The sequence below is a fragment of the Schistocerca nitens genome, chromosome 4 (assembly GCF_023898315.1).
Source record: "Schistocerca nitens isolate TAMUIC-IGC-003100 chromosome 4, iqSchNite1.1, whole genome shotgun sequence".
Lineage (NCBI taxonomy): Eukaryota > Metazoa > Arthropoda > Insecta > Orthoptera > Acrididae > Schistocerca > Schistocerca nitens.
The window spans coordinates 868,443,673-868,459,782 of record NC_064617.1 but is presented as its reverse complement, the minus strand read 5'-3'; the positions used below and the strand labels follow the sequence as shown (position 1 = coordinate 868,459,782).

General features: G+C 40.7%; 1 protein-coding gene across 1 annotated transcript in view; it reads right to left on the bottom strand.

Moving 5' to 3' along the window:
- Window positions 1-11,219: 11,219 nt before the first annotated feature.
- The window catches only part of LOC126253340 (chromatin-remodeling complex ATPase chain Iswi), a 123,325-nt gene continuing 118,434 nt past the window's right edge, over window positions 11,220-16,110 (bottom strand). The window contains exon 20 of the mRNA XM_049954606.1: window positions 11,220-12,039. Coding sequence (XP_049810563.1) covers window positions 11,706-12,039 — 334 coding nt within the window. The 3' untranslated portion in view covers window positions 11,220-11,705. The remainder of the gene's footprint in view (window positions 12,040-16,110) is intronic.

Sequence of the window (16,110 nt, the reverse complement as noted above, 5' to 3'; positions counted from 1 at the left end):
GTGGAGAAAACTGGAAACTGTCTATGTTTCAACAGGCTCTCATCGACTAGAATCGTCGAGATGCAAGGCGACACGCCTACTGCCTGTTGCAGCACCGCGTTTGGCGAATAGCCATTGTTTGCCTGTGCCGGTGCGTGCACATACGCCGGACTGGGCGCGTGATGTTTTGCGTTATTGACATCGAAATCTGGCACGGGCGAATAAGTGTCGCGCTGCCTATTGCTTGACGTAGGCAAGTCATTTGAAACATTCAGTCTACCAGCAATTTCCTTGCGTATTCTGTCCTCGGCTACTTTGATTTCATTACCTAATTTTTCAAAAAGTTTTGTTTCCCGGTCAATTATTGATTCATTTACATTACCGTTTTCTAAAGTTTCATTTAATTTGATAATGTCCGCGTTGATACGTCGAGTCTCCTGTTTCAGAAAACCGACTTCTTCGTTAACTTTATTAACCTGGTCAGGTATTTCTTCACATGCGGACTGTACTCTTGTTAAATTTAATTGAATAGCCTGTACGTTTTCATGTATTCCTTTTTGTACGGTTTGTGTTTGATTGTGTGTTTCTACTATTTCTGACAGTTCCTGTTCCTGTTTGTTTGTGAGATCTGAGAATTTCTTTTCTAAATCATTTGCCAATACATTGTATACACTATTGACTGTTTTAATGACTTTGTCTTCGATCTTTTGATCGATTTCATTGGTGAGTTTATTTAAGCGTTGATCGAAATGTCTGTGCATGTTTTCAAATTGCGTGTTTACACTTGAAAACTGCTGTTGGAACCCAATTTCCATGTTTGACAATTTTGTGTTTGTCATGTTGTGGCTGATTTCTAGATTCGCCAGTTTTGTGTTCGTTGTGTTGTGACTGATCTCTAGATTCGCCAGTTTTGTGTTCGTTGTGTTGTGACTGATCTCTAGATTCGCCAGTTTTGTGTTCGTTGTGTTGTGACTGATCTTTAAATCAGATAATTGCTCGCTCACGTTTGACATCAGACTATATAGTGCCTCAAGCGTAACTGACGAAGCTTGTGTGTTTGTATTTATGCCATTATTTGTTGCCATTGTTTCTCTGCCACGGTCTGATTGAATCGAAACCGGGCTAGTTTCACTGATTTTTTTTTCACGCGAAATATTTTCATCTGATCTGGTAATCGATGCTTCATCGACTGTGTACAAGGTTTCATTTGCAAGTGGTTCGTTATTGTTAATCCCTGTGGAGTGCAATTGAATTGTATTTACTTCTACATTATGTTGTGCTGAAAAACTAATTGCGTCATCATTTACGTCACTATTGTCAGAATCGGTGACGTGTCCATGAACATTTGTCAAATTAAAATTCTCCGATTCCATTGTGAAGATATTATTTTTATCTGTACTTTACTGAATCTAAATCTTTAAACTCTCTCGCAGTTGAATTAATAAAAATATCTCACGATTGTTATTTACAGCGCGTCGGAAATTTACAAGATGGCGCACTACGTCTTCTAATTCTGCGATTGTTGAACATAAAAAAGTAATTATCAAAGTGTAATTGTGTGTTGCCACAAACACTACCAGAATTTTAATATGGAAAGGAAAAGGTTCTGCTTTAAGTGGAGCTAAGCCAGGTGCAGCCGCTGCATGCGTTTGCGCTTTCCTACCTTAATTACGGCTGAGCTGCGTCACTCACGATTACGTTAGGTTTGTAAATCCTTGTCCTTGTTCCTTCTGGTTATTGTGCCATCCGTTTATACAGTTAATATTGTTTCACCTTATTCGTCATTTTCCATGTGCGTCATGTAACAGAGAAACAGTAATTAGTACAAGTACATTTGTAGTACAACAATGAAGTACTTACTCTTTGTTCCACCAGCACTTTCCTGTCACGGTCGCCAGTGTGGCGAAATAAATAAAAAACATTTTACATTTTAAATTCCACGTCATTGTTGATTTAATCAGAGTTCTCACCTTAGACGTAGAATTAGTCCTTCTGCCACAATATTAATTCATTAGTCGCCATCGATGTTCTTCTCTTTGTTGACCGTGTGTACCATCATGAGTCGGCATCGGTTCACTTCACGAAGATGGTGGAAACCAAGGAATACAATGCTACGTCGCTATAAATAATTTTCGTAACACTTCGATACTTTTAACTATTTTTTTATTCACAACACAAGACTTGCTGTGCTCGTCGCACAAACCATAATTCCTAACTACATGGCTGCCTTTCCGCACAGTCCAAAAATCACGTCCATCCTCCACAAGGCAACAATCGAAAGTGTCCCTTAGCTCCTTGGAGTATGAAACAAAAGAGAATCCAATGTGAACTTTACAAAGATTATAACATGCCTCTCAATTTATCTTTGGCGCAGCTTTTAAGATATTGTATGTCTCTGCATAGGAATGTGTCATTACAACGCTCAAACCCACTGCTCGGCATAAGTTTTTTTGGGCTCGGCCCATTCCTGTGGCCCTTCGTGATTGGGTAAAACAGGAGCTGCATCGTCTCACTGCTTCAGGGGTCTTGCTTCCTGTCACTTCCAGTGTGTGGTCCTCTCCTGTCATTGCTAAGCCCAATGGTAATATTTCTCTCTGTGGCGATTTCAAAGCCAATGTAAATGCTCAATGCCTTATCGACACTTACCCTATGCCTCGACCTGAAGAATTGTTCACTAAACTTGCTGGAGGACAGTATTTTTTCTAAACTTGACCTGTCAGAAGCTTATCATCAACTTCCTCTCGACGCTGCTTCCCGGCAGTTTCTGGTCCTTAAAACGCCTTTTGGCCTCTATCAATACCAACGATTGCCATTCGAGGTTGCCAGCGCCCCTGCTCTCTTTCAGCGATTCTTGGAACAATTATTGCTCTCTGTCCCTTGGTGTGTAAACTACATGGACGACATTGTTGTCACTGGCTCCACCACTGAAGAACATCTTCAGAATCTCTGCACACTTTTTCATGTCTTACAGACTGCTGGTCTTAAGTGTAATCTTCAGAAATCAAAATTTTTTCAGGCCTCTATCACGTATTGGGGTTTCAACTCTCTCAGGATGGTATTCGTCCGCTTCAGCAAACTGTCGCTGTGATCGATGCCCTTCCTCGCCCTACATCTGTTAAGGAACTGCAGGCCTTCTTGGGGAAAATAGCATAATATCACAGGTTTTTACCGTCTGCTGCTTCGGTGGCTCAGCCGTTGCATAAAAACGTGCCTTTTCACTGATCCACGTCATGTGATGTGGCTTCCCAGAATTTGAAGACTATGCTGAAACAGGCCCTGTGCCTGGCTACTTACCGACCTGGCCAACATCTTGTTCTTGCCACGGACGCCTCTCAATACGGGCTTGGTGCAGTCCTTGTGCACCGTTTTTCTGACGGTTCTGAACAACCCATTGCTTATGCCTCCAAAATGCTCACGAATGCTTAACGAAAGTATTCTCAAATTGAAAAAGAAGCTTTGGCCATTATTTATGCTCTTCATAAGTGGTGTTTTTCTCTATGGATCCAAATTTCATCTTGTTACGGATCACAAACCACTTATTTTCTTGTTGCTTGAGGCTTTCCCGACGGACATGTTGTATATATGGTTCTCGGGCAAGACGTCGGATGTCATAGTGAAAACTCCAAAATATTTCGTCAGCGCAACTGGTCGACATCTTCAGGTGCGACGAACACACTGCTAAGGCAGGACCAGGGCTCCCCATTTATGCCAGTTTTAGGCAGGAAGTGCGCATGCGTGGAGGCGCCAAATTGGATGGCCAATAGCGACGATATCAACTGATAGCTGGAAGGACAGTAACGCCACCAGGATGAAGAACCAAAAACTTGGGCGCACGCGCGGAGGCTGCCGCCGCTGCTCTGCGCTGCCATCGGCAGCCCCAGCGACCTCTGTCGGAAGCCGCAAGCAGTACTGCGCGTCCACGTAGGTGCCTTGATTATCCTCCCGTTGTCAACAGAATATTTATGTTGCTGGCGAATCGTCATCCGTCTTATGACCAAAAGTATTCCTCTCTGCTCGAAGCGACTTCAATATGGCCAGTGCTGGATCCCATGCTGAACTAAGCTGAAAGCCCGTGTCTCTGTTTACAAGATTCGTCGAGCTACGTATTTCCACTGCTTCCTTAATAACACTGTCCCAGTACGAACTCGTCGATCTGAGAATTTTTGTATGTAGGTAATTCATAGAATGGCCTGTACTGAGACAATGTGTTTCCACCTGGATGTTGCCGAACAGCAGGTTGTGGACGGGTTCATCACCAGGGACCGGCTGGCGGCTGCTACAGGTTCTGATCCTACCCTCTCCCGGATTTTACGCCGTATTCAGAAGGGTTGGCCAGATCGTCCGTCCGCTAAGACTTCTGATCCGTTGCGGAACTACTACGCTTTGCGTTACTGCCTCACGGCCAGGGATGGTGTTATCCTCCTTTCCACCATAATGCCTCGCTGCGTGTTGTGGTACCTGCGTCTTTGCGTGCTTCATCTTGCGCCTCCTTCACCAAGGGCACTGGCGTGTCTCTCACACAAAATCTCTGGCGCGCCGTCATGTGTACTGGCCCGGCATCGACTCTGAAATCGCACACATGGTCGCTGCCTGCGGCCCTTGTGCGTCACAGGCCGCCACCCCGAAGTCATCTTTGTCACCGTGGCCTTCGCCTGAGAAGTCCTAGGAGCGTATTCATGCTGACTTTGCGGGACCTTTTTTAGGTACTTATTGGCTTCTCATTATTGACGCCTACTCTAACTTTCCTTTTATTGTCCGTTGCACGTCGCCTACTACCACGGCAACCACAATGCTCTAGCTCGCATTTTCTCTTTGGAAGGCCTTCCCTCTACTCTCGTTACTGATAATGGTCCACAATTTGCATCTTCCGATTTTGCGGATTTTTGTGCCCGTCACGGTGTCATGCACGTCACGGCCCCTCCGTTCCATCCAGTCAAACGGTGAGGCTGAACGTCTGGTCCGCACATTTAAGGCGCAGAAGAGGAAACTCCTGACTTCTTCTGCTGCTGATGATGTGCTTCTCCAATTTCTGGCTTCTTACCGTTACACCCCCGTGAGTGACCACAGCCCAGCTGAGCTCTTACATGGCCGACAGCCCGGCACGCTACTTCATCTCCTGTGGCCTTCCACCTCACAGCCGCGGGTGCCTTTGCTTGGCCGGTTCACTGCCGGCGACCTTGTATGGGTACGGGGATATGGCAGGCAGTCAAAATGGAGTCCTGGCCGCATCTTACGACACTGTGACCGACACCTGTATGAAATCCAGACGGACACGGGTGTTGCAGTGCGTCATTCGGACCAGCTTCGGCCTCGTGTGCCGGCAATGCCTGTTCCGGATGCCGCTACACCACCTTCGGCTCTAACTGATGCTCAGGATCCTGGAATCTCTCATTACTCACAACGCAGTCCTCTCACCATCATCTCGGTGCCAGCACAAGAACTGACGCCAACAGAAGACGTGCCCATGCAGGAACCAGATGACCACCATCTGTCAGAACAACTCTACATGTCTCCTCCTCCTACGGACGCAGACACATCGCCCATGTCTCCTGTTATAACAACCGGACTTGCCGCAACGGGCAGATTGGTGCACGGGGCCCCAGCCGATGCGACCCACACGTCTCCTGTCATTTCATTTCAAACCGTTATCAGGGACACTTCCGTCCGAATGGGAAACCTCCTCCTCAAGACTTTACGGCCAGTCAAACAACACCTATGGACGTTAGCAATCTACAGGGCACTCCATCAAGACGTGCAAAAACTTCAAAGTGGGGAAAAGCGTTGTGACTTGCTGATCTTTCAAAGTGCCGGCGCGCAGCTACACGCGTCCTCTACATGCGGCGCTGCCTGCCAGCCATGCAGGAGCAGCGGCACCTAAGCGGCCAGCCAGCCAGCAGCCACTAGACTTGGACTCAGTTCTGATTTGACTGTTAAAGTGTACACACGTCTTACTTTGTTTACTTGATCTGTGACTTATGTGTAGTCCTTGAAAATATATTTGTTCAACTTGAAGTTATAACAATTTGGTATTCTAGAGTTGAACGCATCTGACATGTTGTTCATATCCCTCATGAATATTTCATGCTTTCACTGCTGCTAAAATTCTAAGGATTAGTTCTGCAGAAAAATTTAATTTCGTTTGCAGTTGAACTGCTAAATAATTGAAAAGCCAACTTTGCATTCATTCTTTGGTAAGACGTAGGGTCCATATGGGACAAGTCCAAAGATTTTAATTTCTATAGACAGATGTATGCTATTTCTTGATTTTTTTGTACAACAACCTACTTTTATCGTGAAAATAATTCCTTATACATTTTAATATGTGTGAATAGTCTGAAAAGGCCCGAAGTTTTTTTATCCTCATTAACTGGATTTTGGATACTACATTTAACATTTCCTGGTAATTCCTAAAATTAATCCAAGCCTTTTTATTTGATTGTCTTCCATCATTTGTGAAACTATACAATTATCTGTATCAATATTTCAGCTAGGATATTACCAGACATTGCATTTTTGCTTGCATAAACAGCACTTTAACAAGCAAATCACCACCAAAATGTTTTACACACATGTATGATTCACTTGTTGATCGAATATCCTTCCTCGGAATTGCTTTAGCCCTGTTTTCAAAATCACTGGCGGTCTAAAAAGTGTCTACCTGTTGCAGATGACTTGTCATATCCTGATCGACACCTGGGAATGAAACAGCACGGCACAGCCACTAGTGCAGTTTTCTTTGTCAGAAGCAATAATTCAGTACACCACACAATTTATAGAAAGTCTACACACACACACACACACACACACACACACACACACACACACACACACAAATATTAATCCACTGTTACTTTTTGATAAAAAATTCTTTATGGCGCTTCTCCTTCTAAGCGCTATGGCGTTAGCAATGCTGGTAAATGGAGGAAGATGCTGCAGATTAAGAGTTTCTGCTGAGTGCATTCTCTTGTTTGGCCATATATGTAGAGTACTTCCGCATGTTAGGAGGGGGGAGGAAGGGGGGGGATATACTGGCATGTGCAGAGTCAGCTGAAATGGACTGTTGGTAGTGTAACCTGCTAAGGCCATCTGCCTATTAAGTATTTCTGTGTTGAATTTGTTATGCTGTAAAGTAGGCAAAGGTGTGCTCAACCCGAACATTTCTTTGAACACTGCAGTGCTTTGTTAGGCATGGTTTTGTGCCCTTTACTTCTCCCACCTCTGAACAGACTTAATTAACCAGTTACAAAGGGACCTACAGTTAAAGATGTACTCCAAAACATGGTGGAACTTGATTTAGCATTTTTTTCTCATTGTTGCAGATGAAAGAAGTGATACTTAACAGAAAAAACTGAAGAATCAATGGGGGATCAAACCGAAAACCTTTGGCTTTGAAGGCTGGAACTTAACCCACTGAAGGACATTTATGAAAAGGCCATAAGGGCTCTGAAGTCTGGAACTTACCCATTTTGGGAAATTTGTGTACAGTCTATTAATAAATTATTTATCAAATAGAAAGTACATTGAGCTAAAGGAACTAACCATAGTCAAAGAATTTGGTACATCAAGTAAACACAGTTTATTTAAGTTACAAATAATTTATTGGCAAACAAATTTGTCTGTACGGCCTGCTTATTAGAATAATTATTCAGATAGAAATTTACTCTAATAATGCCTGTATCTACTCATCACTATGTCTTGTGCTTCCTCCCTCTTTCTGTTCAATGCAGTTAATGTTATCAGCTGTAATGAGTCCTGTATGTTCATCTGATCGATTAAGTGCAAAAGCCTGAGTGTAGCTGGTCTGAAGTTTTTTATTAATATAAACAAAGCTGACAATTATAATTTGTTGTCATGCTACTCGATGTAAATCTTTCCTATTTATTTAAAATGTGTCTCAATATAAGCGAGACTTTGACAGCAGACTGAATGGGAGCATTATTTCATGAGCTACTCTTCCAAACAAATTTACAGTTCCACAGTGTGCCTCATGATACCGATTGCACACATCTGCAACGCATGCGAAGGGAGTGGTGGGCAGCGAACATTGCTCACGCGGATGCAGTGCTCTAGTAGGTCCCCTTGTTAGAGCAAAATGCAAACTAGTGCCATGAGAATTTCGGTTTGGTGTTGGTCACATGTGCTACATGCAACACCCACTCAATTTTTTGTTCTCGTAGCCACTGACTATGCACTCTTCTGTATCCAGCACAATATTAGAGAAATTGTGTCATATGTGTATCAGCTAATGGTAACACAAGCACCAAAAGTGGGACAGTTTCAGTATCTTAACTGTTTCTAATCATGTTTCATGATCAACAATAATTGTCATGTGTTCTTTAAGAACAATATCTTTGATTGATATTCCTGAGTTACTGTTACTAATGGGAAAGTAGGTCTTTTCTAAGTATTTAAGGTGCGGAAAGCTACAGTTCACTAACTTTCTACAAAGACGTTTATAAATTCTGCTGCAAGGCATGTCAATAGGCATCACAGTAAAGCATCTTGTTTTAAAGTCATTCAACACACACTATGGAGCAACATGCTCAACAAACTCAAAGTCGAAAAGTGTGGTTAAAACTAGTGTGAGACCGAGGGCGTAAGCAATACAATATACGTTGCACAATTAATAAAAGGTAGTTATAAGGAATTGTCAATCTCTCTGAGAGAAAAATGGTACAAATATTTATAAAAAGCAATACAACAATTTAATAAAAAATGTGTAGAAAATCACAATTTGTACCATAGGCTGCTGGATGTGCTTGTGCTTGTTCTTGTTAAATAAATAATGCCTAAAGTAAGGATGAGAACAAAAAGTACAAAAGTAATACAAAATCAGAAAAAAACAAGCATTAAACTACACACTGAATATTGCATCTCCAATATTTGCACAATTTGCAATTAAAATAAATATGGACAACACAAAAGTAACAACATTTACTGGATGACAAGAAGTCTCCTAAACTCTAACAAATTGGAGGGTTCTGGTGGAAGTAAATGAAGAAAACCTTGTACAGTGGGAAGCATGCAGAGCTTTCATGAATGTTTTGGAGTGTCTTCTACTCATAATTTAGTCATTTCATTGCAATTGGTTAGTGACCATTACCAAACTGTTAAGAGAATATTTGTAGACTGCAAATCTAAGTTATTTATATGAATGCAGAAACGAGACAAAAGATGACATTTATTAGACACACAGGTATAAAACTGTAATCACCAATAAAAAAATATTCTCAAATTATTGAAGTGTTTTAACTTAATTACTTGCACTTCAATTTGTAGATCTTTACTACATTTTATATATTTATAATTCTTCAAAGCATCTGCTCTCTTGCTCCCCAGCTAAACAAGGAGAAATACCGTAAGGAAAGATATCTCAATGATGAGCTGAAGTGTTTTCGTGTATTCTAGTGTAGCTTTTCAACTTCAGACAGCAGTATTTACGGGAGAACTTATCAAAACACATAATGACCAAATGCTACAACACCGATAAAACATTGTATGACGCAGTTACATTTACAATCTGAATTCCACACAACTTACTGCATGGAGAGCACCACTTACAAAGGCTGCCATATGCATGTTCAAAAACAACTATATGCAACTTATCAACAGCATATACCAGATATTCAATGCAAATCATTATAAATCATAAATTGATTGATGCATGTTCATATGTGGATACACAAAAAAGAAAGATTTTTTAATAATTTTACAGCAATCATGAGTCAACTGAAAAACATTTGTTTCCTAACTAAAAGTAGTATTGTAACAGTATGTTTCTAAATGATAAACAGAAGCCAGAAAACCATCTGCATCTGTTATTTAACTACATATGATTGTTGCATGATAAAATTCAATTTATCAATAACCATGGTGCTGCAGTACACAAACTACCTTCAATCTACATAAGGACTGTTGCAGTAGCTCCCATATTCTCAACAAATTTCATACCAACTGACTGGCACACAATATCAAAATAGACCCATATAATTAAAAGGACCTTCATAAAGAATAAATTATTTTCCTTTATTTGTTCCATGCTGTTTGAAAATTGTAGCCAAGTATAGGAATACATGCAAAGGATTCTCACTTTGTGCAGGGATTGGCAGTTGGCTCTCAAATAAATGTAATGTAGTGTGCTTATTTAGGCAGAAATACCCATTATTGTATTGTGCAACTAATCAGTGGAAATATGCAGTCATAAAGTGGAATGATCACACACAATTAGTTGAAGGAAAGGCAGATGCCATAAGAATCCTAAGGACATGTAACTCACCCTCGAAGATGCAGCTTACAAATCCATTAACTCATCGATTTTGGGTACTGCTCAGCAGTCTGGGAACTAACAGGTAGGATTAATAAACAATACCTAAAGAAGAGCAGCTCTTTGTGTCAGATTCATTTAGTGAGGACAAGATTGTCATGTAGATGATCATACAACTTCAGTGGCAAACACTACAGGAGTGGCCTTTTGCATCATTGAGAGGTCTATTGTAAATCATAAGGTGTATATTCCAAAAAGAGAATCAAGCAACATATCTTGTGAAATGACCCTGACAATAAAATCTTAACCTCATTAAGAGTTTTATCAACAGTGTTTCTTATTGCACACCATTTATGACCATCTGCCACACACTCAAGTTGGCATGGTGCAGAGTACACAGGTATATGTATTAAGGACCGTAATTTCATCCAAAAGCATGTAAAGCTTTAAAATACTATGTGTACTTTGCAAAACAAGCTACATTAAATACTGTTCATACAACAAAAACTGGACGATGTTACTAATAATCATTAAGTCCCAAAGTTAAAAAAGTAAAATAAGACAGGCAAAAGTGATGGAGATGATAATGCCTACAATATCGACACCACGCACTTGCACAAGGATCCAAAAAGAAAGCATAAACACCATTCTATCCGGAACTCTTCAATGATTGTGTAATGTCGGTCGCCAGTACAGTTAAGATTGTTACCATATCTAATCTTTTATTAGATTTATTATTAGCGTGGACTCTCAAATACGGCCACACTATGATATGGCCCTACTTACCCATTCTACAGCAATGTAATTACTTTTGGCAGGGATTCATTCGGATTTAATCCTCTATACTTATGCCCTCCCAAACAGAAAGAGAAAGAAAGAGAGAAAGAGAGAAAGAGAGAGAGAGACAGAGAGAGAGAGAGAGAGAGAGAGAGAGAGAGAGAGAGTCAAATGAATCAAAAGACTTTTAAAGGCAATGTAGCTGATATTGGCTTGTGTCAGTTTTGTGAGACTTCAAAATCAATTCACTGAACACAAGATATTTAATAATGGTTTAAGTACAATACTTTAAAGAATAAAACCAGGAAGTGGAATGTACATGGGAAACAGAAAACTGAGTTTACAACCATCTTCAATCCATCACAAATGTAAATAAACTGCTTTTTGCCATAAATGCAGTGGCTCTGTAAGTGGCAGTCCTCCATTTTTCCTCACTGACAGCAACACTCAGTTCAAAAACTGTCTCAATATCACTGACAGCGAAGCACAGAAACAAACTGCTCAAAGAACTTATGACGTGCATCTAATGAACGTCGAGTCTGACACAGACAGCAAAGAGCTATGTCGAGCAGCACTGTGAGACGGTCTAAAACTCCGGTCCCGTGCAAATGTCTACGGGGCACTGTTCGTGAAGCAGGATGGGAGTCCGTCCGACGTTCCCCCACCACTGCCAGTGTGACACCTATCACTTCTCTTTCTTCTTCTTTCGGCTAGCCTTGCCGTCCGGAGTCGAGCTGCCGTCGCCTTTGCGCTTCTGCCCACTGCTGGGCATCACTGGCTTGCCCTGGCCCGCCCCCATACCGGCACCAGGCACACCCCCGACACTGCCACCCCCACCAGCTCCGCCTCCTCCCGCTCCGCCTCCTCGAGGTCCCCTCTTCTTTTTCTCCGCACGTTCTTTTTCCTCGAGTTCCTGGTTTTCACGTTCAATAAGTGTTATTAACGTGTTACACCGCCGCTGTAGTTCCATCGCCGTGCGGGATTTTATAAACCAGTCAAAGCGGAACTGTGGTGCTGACCTGTGAGAGTGCACAGAGAATTAAATTTTAATGCTAAGTTATATGTCAAAAATTAATTTACAAATTTATTACAGAAAATGCATTTTTGAATTCCCGTTGCTCAAAATATCTACATTTACATCCGTACCCTGCAAACAACTATGAAGTGTATGGTAGAGAGTACTTCCTACTGTACTACATATTAGGGTTGCTAGCCATTCTATTTCCTTATGGAGCTCCCAAAGAATGACTGCCTGAATATGTCTGTACCTGCAAAAATTATTTCAATCTTGTCTTCATGATCTCTATGTGAGATATAGCAGAGACTGTAATGTATCCCTAGGTTCGTCACTTAATACCGACTCCTTGTGCATTGTAAGTGACCATCTGCACTGCCCTTCCTATTTGGTATGGGTACCACATGCCCGAGCAATAATCTAGGATTAGGTGCAAGAATGTTTTGTAAGCCATTTCCCTTGTAGACTGACTGCACTTTCCCAATCACTGGAATGATACAAGAGTGACACTGGACCCCGTCGACAAGTATTATCTGTTCCAATGTGCTCCGTACTATGCAGCTGATTGCAGCCTGTTACTTTACTGGTTACCAGAGCAGTCTCTTTAACATGTTGAATGGTGCTCCCAGGTACAAAAAATGAGAGCACAAAGTGATCCTTTAATCTTCATTGCCATTTACTTAAGGGATACATACCATTATTCGCACACTTTAACTCCTGACAATTAACAAACAACTACCATTTGCGCCCGCTCCTTCAAGACACACGACACAACAAGCTTCCCTACAGGCGAAGGGGGTTAAATTGACTGTCTCAACTTCAACAAGGCACAGCACCTCAAGATTTTATTTGGAGCTGATGGTCAGTGCCCAGCATCAGTGTCCTAAAGCAGTACAATGCAATTGTCTACAAAACTCTGAAACAAAGAATATTTGAATATTTAAAGATTTCTGAGCACATGTTAGTAATAAGCATTTCAGGCAAAGTAACAGCTCCCTGTAGATGAGTTCATAGCATAAAAGTCTAGGAATTGCGAAGTCATTGGTTTGAGGTTCGCTAGTGCTAACTTTTTTTGCACTTCCATTTCAATTCTATACTGATTATCAAATGAAAGTGTTAATTACCAAATACAGAACCATAATTTTTTAATAAAAATAGTTTTACTTTGAATTAATAATCGTGTTTTGTGGTGTTGTGAGAGAAAAACTGGAATAAACACTACTGGTTGCCTGAAGCTAACTCAATGCCTCAAACTTCTGCCGTGTTGAAATTATGCTCAATAAGATACCCGCAATGAATAAAAATAGTAGAAATTTAGTGTCCAGTACTCTTGAAATCAGCCCATGCAAAATGCTTCTAGCACCGTGTGCCAATGTTTATAAAATGCAGTCATTTTTTAACAATATGCTGCACCACTATTTTTTCTGTTAAAGGAAGAAACTGTTGAGCCTCAATACATACAACATTGTAAGTAACACTGTATCCTAAGCGTTATGTATTGCAGTTCCGAGAACTGATGACGACGAAGGAAACAACCACATTTGTCTTTGAGGCTTGGATGTATACACTGCGAGAAGTGATACATCAACTAACACTTACTTTTGGGTGCCTTACTTGCAATATCATAGCACTGAGCCATATTTGGTCTCTTGTGACAACTCTATTATGTGCCCAGTTGTACCACTTTTGGATTTATAAAACACTTCTCGGTATATTGGTGAACGGTAAAATTTTATGGTAGAGCTGACCTTTATAAATTACAGACATTGGCTGTATAGATTATTTACTTCACAACTGCATTTTCTGTTTGATGTTTGTCATCAAATGGTGCTGCTTCAATACACGTCAAGTTTTAAAATCTTCCAACATGCATATGTGATATTGTCAGAACTGAATCTTTTCACTGTCAGAATCTAGCAGTATTGAATGAGTGAGAAGCTCTGTACATCGTGAAATGACGTAAATTACACGAACTACTGCCAATGTTAACATCATTAACACAAATAGCAATACACACTGCTCACATGTAAACAGTGTGTAAGAACATTGATTTATTATAATTTGTGTTAACGATGTTAACATTGGCAATATTTCATGCAATTCACGTCATTTCACAGTGCACAGAGCTTCTCGCTCATTCAATACTGCTATATTCATTCAGTAAAAATTGGCCAGGTGCGAGTGGGACTTGTGCACTGAGGGCTCCGTACAAACTGAATTATGTATATAGACAGTCCATTCATTCTGGGAACTGAGAATCTCAACAGTTTTTGTCTGTTATTGACACTGATCCTGGCAAGATATTGGTTCCAGGGATTCCCAGACACCTGAGAATGTTTCTATTTCAAGTCCGAAGTCAGATAACAAATACCAAAAGAAATATTTTTTTCATATTATGTAATTACAAATTAACAATTACCAGATTTTTTCCTTTGGTTGTGGTGTGATACCACACTTCTTCGCAAATTTCAAGATTCTAGGTTAATGGAAAGTACACTGTAGATTTAGATGAGCAAGTTTGCTAGTATCCAGATATATGACACAATGATTGCATTGATTTAGGAGCTTCATTTTAACATTGCCAAGTGCCCGTAATCTTTAATATGTGGCACAAATTTCAACTTGATATCTCCACCCGTTCCTGAGAAAAAGGGTTTTGAAAAGACAGACAGACAAATACTTGACCCTATTAGGGTTCCGTTTTTAGTGCCTGAGGTATGGACCCCAAAAAAGGCCCAGTTCTGGCGATTACACGTACAGGTCACAAGATTTTCAAGTCTGAAAGGTGTTTAAAAGTAAAATATTTGTCAGTACCACTTGATAACAGCCTTAAGGCTGAAACTGCAAAACAAATAATCTCTACAGTCAATGCCGCATGTTATGCCCTTTATAAAATTGCTGGGTAGCTTCTTCTTCATATACGTGATGGAGGCAGGGATGTTCAGTTTCCTTTTTGCCTGAGATTGGCCGCTGTAGCAACTAAGTGAAGATATGTATCACAGTTATTTGGGCAAAAAAATGCACTAGTGTGTGCACCCCACCACACATACCAATTGTTCTTTGAGCTATCAATGTACATGTGGCAAATGATAAACTGAACACCAAGGGCAACGCTTAGGACCTATTTTACTCTCATGAAGAAGAGTATCGCTTCAGTCTGTGTGCATACATCATAGATCCATGTAACTTGAAAAGGTCTTTGGAACCATGTAGTTCCATTTGAAGAATGGATAAAGACTGAAGATGAACGGGTAAGCTGGTACCCTTTGCATGGTAGGACTGTAACACACTTGCTCAGTGTCATTTTACTCTTACTTGTGGGTTTTACCATCCAAGGACAGCAAACATAAAAATAGCCAAGAAATTGAAAAATCAAGCTTCATACAATTTCAGCAGAATATAGATCCTATGGCAAAAACACTATTAATGTACAGTTTACTAAAGAGAGATACCCAAAACAGCTGTATAAAAGATAACTAACTGCAACATGAAACTGCCATTAATAACAACAGAACAACAAACAAAAGAAGTCCACACTGAATACAACCACAAGAAGAGAGAAACTTGTATGTACTAGGCAGTAGCAGACACAAACACGAAAAAATGGAACACATCTGTTGGATTTTTAACCAACAGTTTCTTTGTTCATACAATAGTAGGAGACAGTGGGATACTTGATGTGTGCCATGCTTTGCCACTGTGCAGCATTCAGTGCGAGTTAGAAAGCTAATTGCTGTCTACAGGTACGAATGGCAATAATCAAATGATAGGTGATCTCAAACTCTTACACTGAACATGTTGCACCCTACAAAACCCATGACTTAAAAAAACAGCTGTTTCACAACTCGTTCCCACTGGATTATGAAAGTCACATGTGGTAAATGGCACCTTACGTGTTATATGATTCCATCAAGGTAGCTTATGTGCTTCCAAAGGTGTCTGACTCCTCGACTTGTTTGTGCAAGCCAACATCAGAAGCTGATTTAAATCACACACCTATTTCACGTGAGTGGTATCACATTCGGCAAGGCACCACATGTAAGATACTATGTAATTTTCTCACTAGTACTTCTAC